At 40.8% G+C, this 2211-nt stretch overlaps 1 protein-coding gene across 1 annotated transcript in view; it reads left to right on the top strand.

The window, feature by feature from the left end:
* Positions 1–374: 374 nt before the first annotated feature.
* Positions 375–2211, top strand: part of LOC112260264 (selenoprotein F-like) — a 31724-nt gene continuing 29887 nt past the window's right edge. Inside the window, exon 1 of the mRNA XM_024435232.1 lies at positions 375–480. Coding sequence (XP_024291000.1) covers positions 433–480 — 48 coding nt within the window. The 5' untranslated portion in view covers positions 375–432. The remainder of the gene's footprint in view (positions 481–2211) is intronic.

The raw sequence follows: 2211 nt of genomic DNA, 5'->3' as shown, positions 1-2211 counted from the left end.
TTATATTAGTTACAAAATCCCTATTGGTGGAACCAACAGTCCACTAAATTGGATAGGCTTTTCATTGGTCAACAGTCAAGTCTGTTGTAACGGGATTGGACACATTTTAAGCAGTTCTTGAATTTGGCTACAGGGGGCGGTGTCCACGTGCGAATGGAATGTAACTGTGTCTGATCAAAGAAGAAAAGTCAAAGGTGCCTTCCTTGTTAGCCATATGAAAAGAGGAAGATAAATTACAAATCACAACTTTTAGACAGATAATGATAAACAATCATATATTATTATTGCGAATATAAAATCACAGTGTGTTGAATGTAAAGAGAACCCAAAAAGCGTGTATATTGCAATTTACAGGACATCAGGCAGTTGGCAGTACTACTTCCTACATTTAATGGGTCCTCAATTTCCTTCCCTAACAAAGCAATCTCCAAAATGTCTGGGGAGGTGTATCTCCTGTGGCTTCTTTCTCTCATACAAACGGTAGGGTTATCAACAAAAATAAGAATATCCACACGTATACATAGCACAGCGTTTATCGGATGGCAGATTTTCTTTTGTTACACTCGATTTATACCCACTCCTTTGCCGCGACAGTGTAGTTATCTTGAAACGAATGATGTGGCTTATCAAAATCGCACCGGTTTACTAAAGTTGATTCGTTCACCAGCTAACGTTAGCTACAAATGACAAGACATCTCAAACCCTTACATACTGCACTTTAACGCAAACCCGATTTAACGCGAGTTGTGATAGATGAAAGACTGAAGTGACAAAGGGAAGAGCCAACCATGGCAAGACAGTCAGCAGCTAAGATTATGCAAACATTCTACCTAGCTAACCTCATTGTTGTACTTCTGTGAAGATGAACGCGATAATTTAAACGGGTTACATGCACACGACCCAATGATGTGTATATAAATTAATGTTTATGACCGGAATTTCCACAACACTATTTTGTGTTAGTAATGGATGCTCAATGAAAGGAACTGTCATGATTTGTCGTAGAAGCTTGCTAAAAAACTTGAGCAAGCCTTCCTTCATGAGCTGGTCTCTGTAAAATGGTATAGAATCAGCTTGATCCCCTCTGTCGAAGACACTTGGACCTTTTTTGACATTTTTCAGTGGTATTGTTACCAAACACGCCCCTATAAAGAAAATGAGAATTAAAAACAGGTTTACACACCTGGTTCAACCGTGATCTTGCAGAGTTACTCCACCTCAAGAATTGCATTTGGTGAAAGGCTCAGCACACACATACTCAGGCTGACTGGCTCTCGTTTAGGTAAATGAGAAATAAGTGCACTCAGGCTGTCCGGTAGGCCAAAGTTAGTTACTTTAAGGAGCAGTTCTCTCTCTGGGTCTAACCCCAAGAAGTTCTGGATAACTGTTAAAGACCTGGAGAATAAAACCTCCTCACAGCTGCCCATGTCCCTTAAAGTTGATGTGGTTGTTACTGACACGAAGCACATGGCTGAGCTCTTTAATCACCACTTCATTAAGTCAGGATTCCTATTTGACTCAGCCATGCCTTCTTGCCCGTCCAACATTTCCTCATCTCCCACCCCTTCTAATGTGACTAGCCACGGTGCACCTCCCTCTATTTCCCCTGCCCCTCTACAAAGTTTCTCCCTGCAGGTGTTCACTGAGTCCAAGGTGCTGAAGGAGCTCCTGAAACTTGACCCCAAAACAACATCAGGGTCACATGGTTTAGACCCTTTCTTCTTTAAAACCTCTTATGGGCAGGTGGGACGGTAGGGTCCCACCTGGCCAACATCTGGTGAAATTGCAGAGCGCCAAATTCAAAATACAGAAATAGTCCAATTAAACATTCATAAAAATACAAGTGTTATATATCAGTTTAAAGATTAACTTCTTGTTAATCCAGCCGCTGTGTCAGATTTCAAAAAGGCTTTACGGCGAAAGCATACCATGCGATTATCTGAGGACAGTGCCCCGCTTACAAAAGCATAGAAACATTTTAAAACCAAGTAAAGGAATTAATCCTCGGGTTGTCTATTGTCTAAGTAACCGATAATATTACAACCAGACAATAGTGTCTTCAATAGAAAGGAAAAATAGAAAGGAAAAACAACGAACGGTCAAACGCTCAAAACGGCTCTGGTTCATTCTAGAGTCCACTGAAAGAATGGTCTCATTCTTCCTCATTATTCAGAATACAAGCCTGAAACAATGTCTAAAGACTGTAGATCT

The sequence above is a fragment of the Oncorhynchus tshawytscha genome, linkage group LG10 (genome assembly GCF_018296145.1).
Source record: "Oncorhynchus tshawytscha isolate Ot180627B linkage group LG10, Otsh_v2.0, whole genome shotgun sequence".
Taxonomy (NCBI): domain Eukaryota; kingdom Metazoa; phylum Chordata; class Actinopteri; order Salmoniformes; family Salmonidae; genus Oncorhynchus; species Oncorhynchus tshawytscha.
The sequence above is the reverse complement of the archived record's forward strand: the minus strand, read 5'-3'. Positions and strand labels throughout refer to the sequence as shown.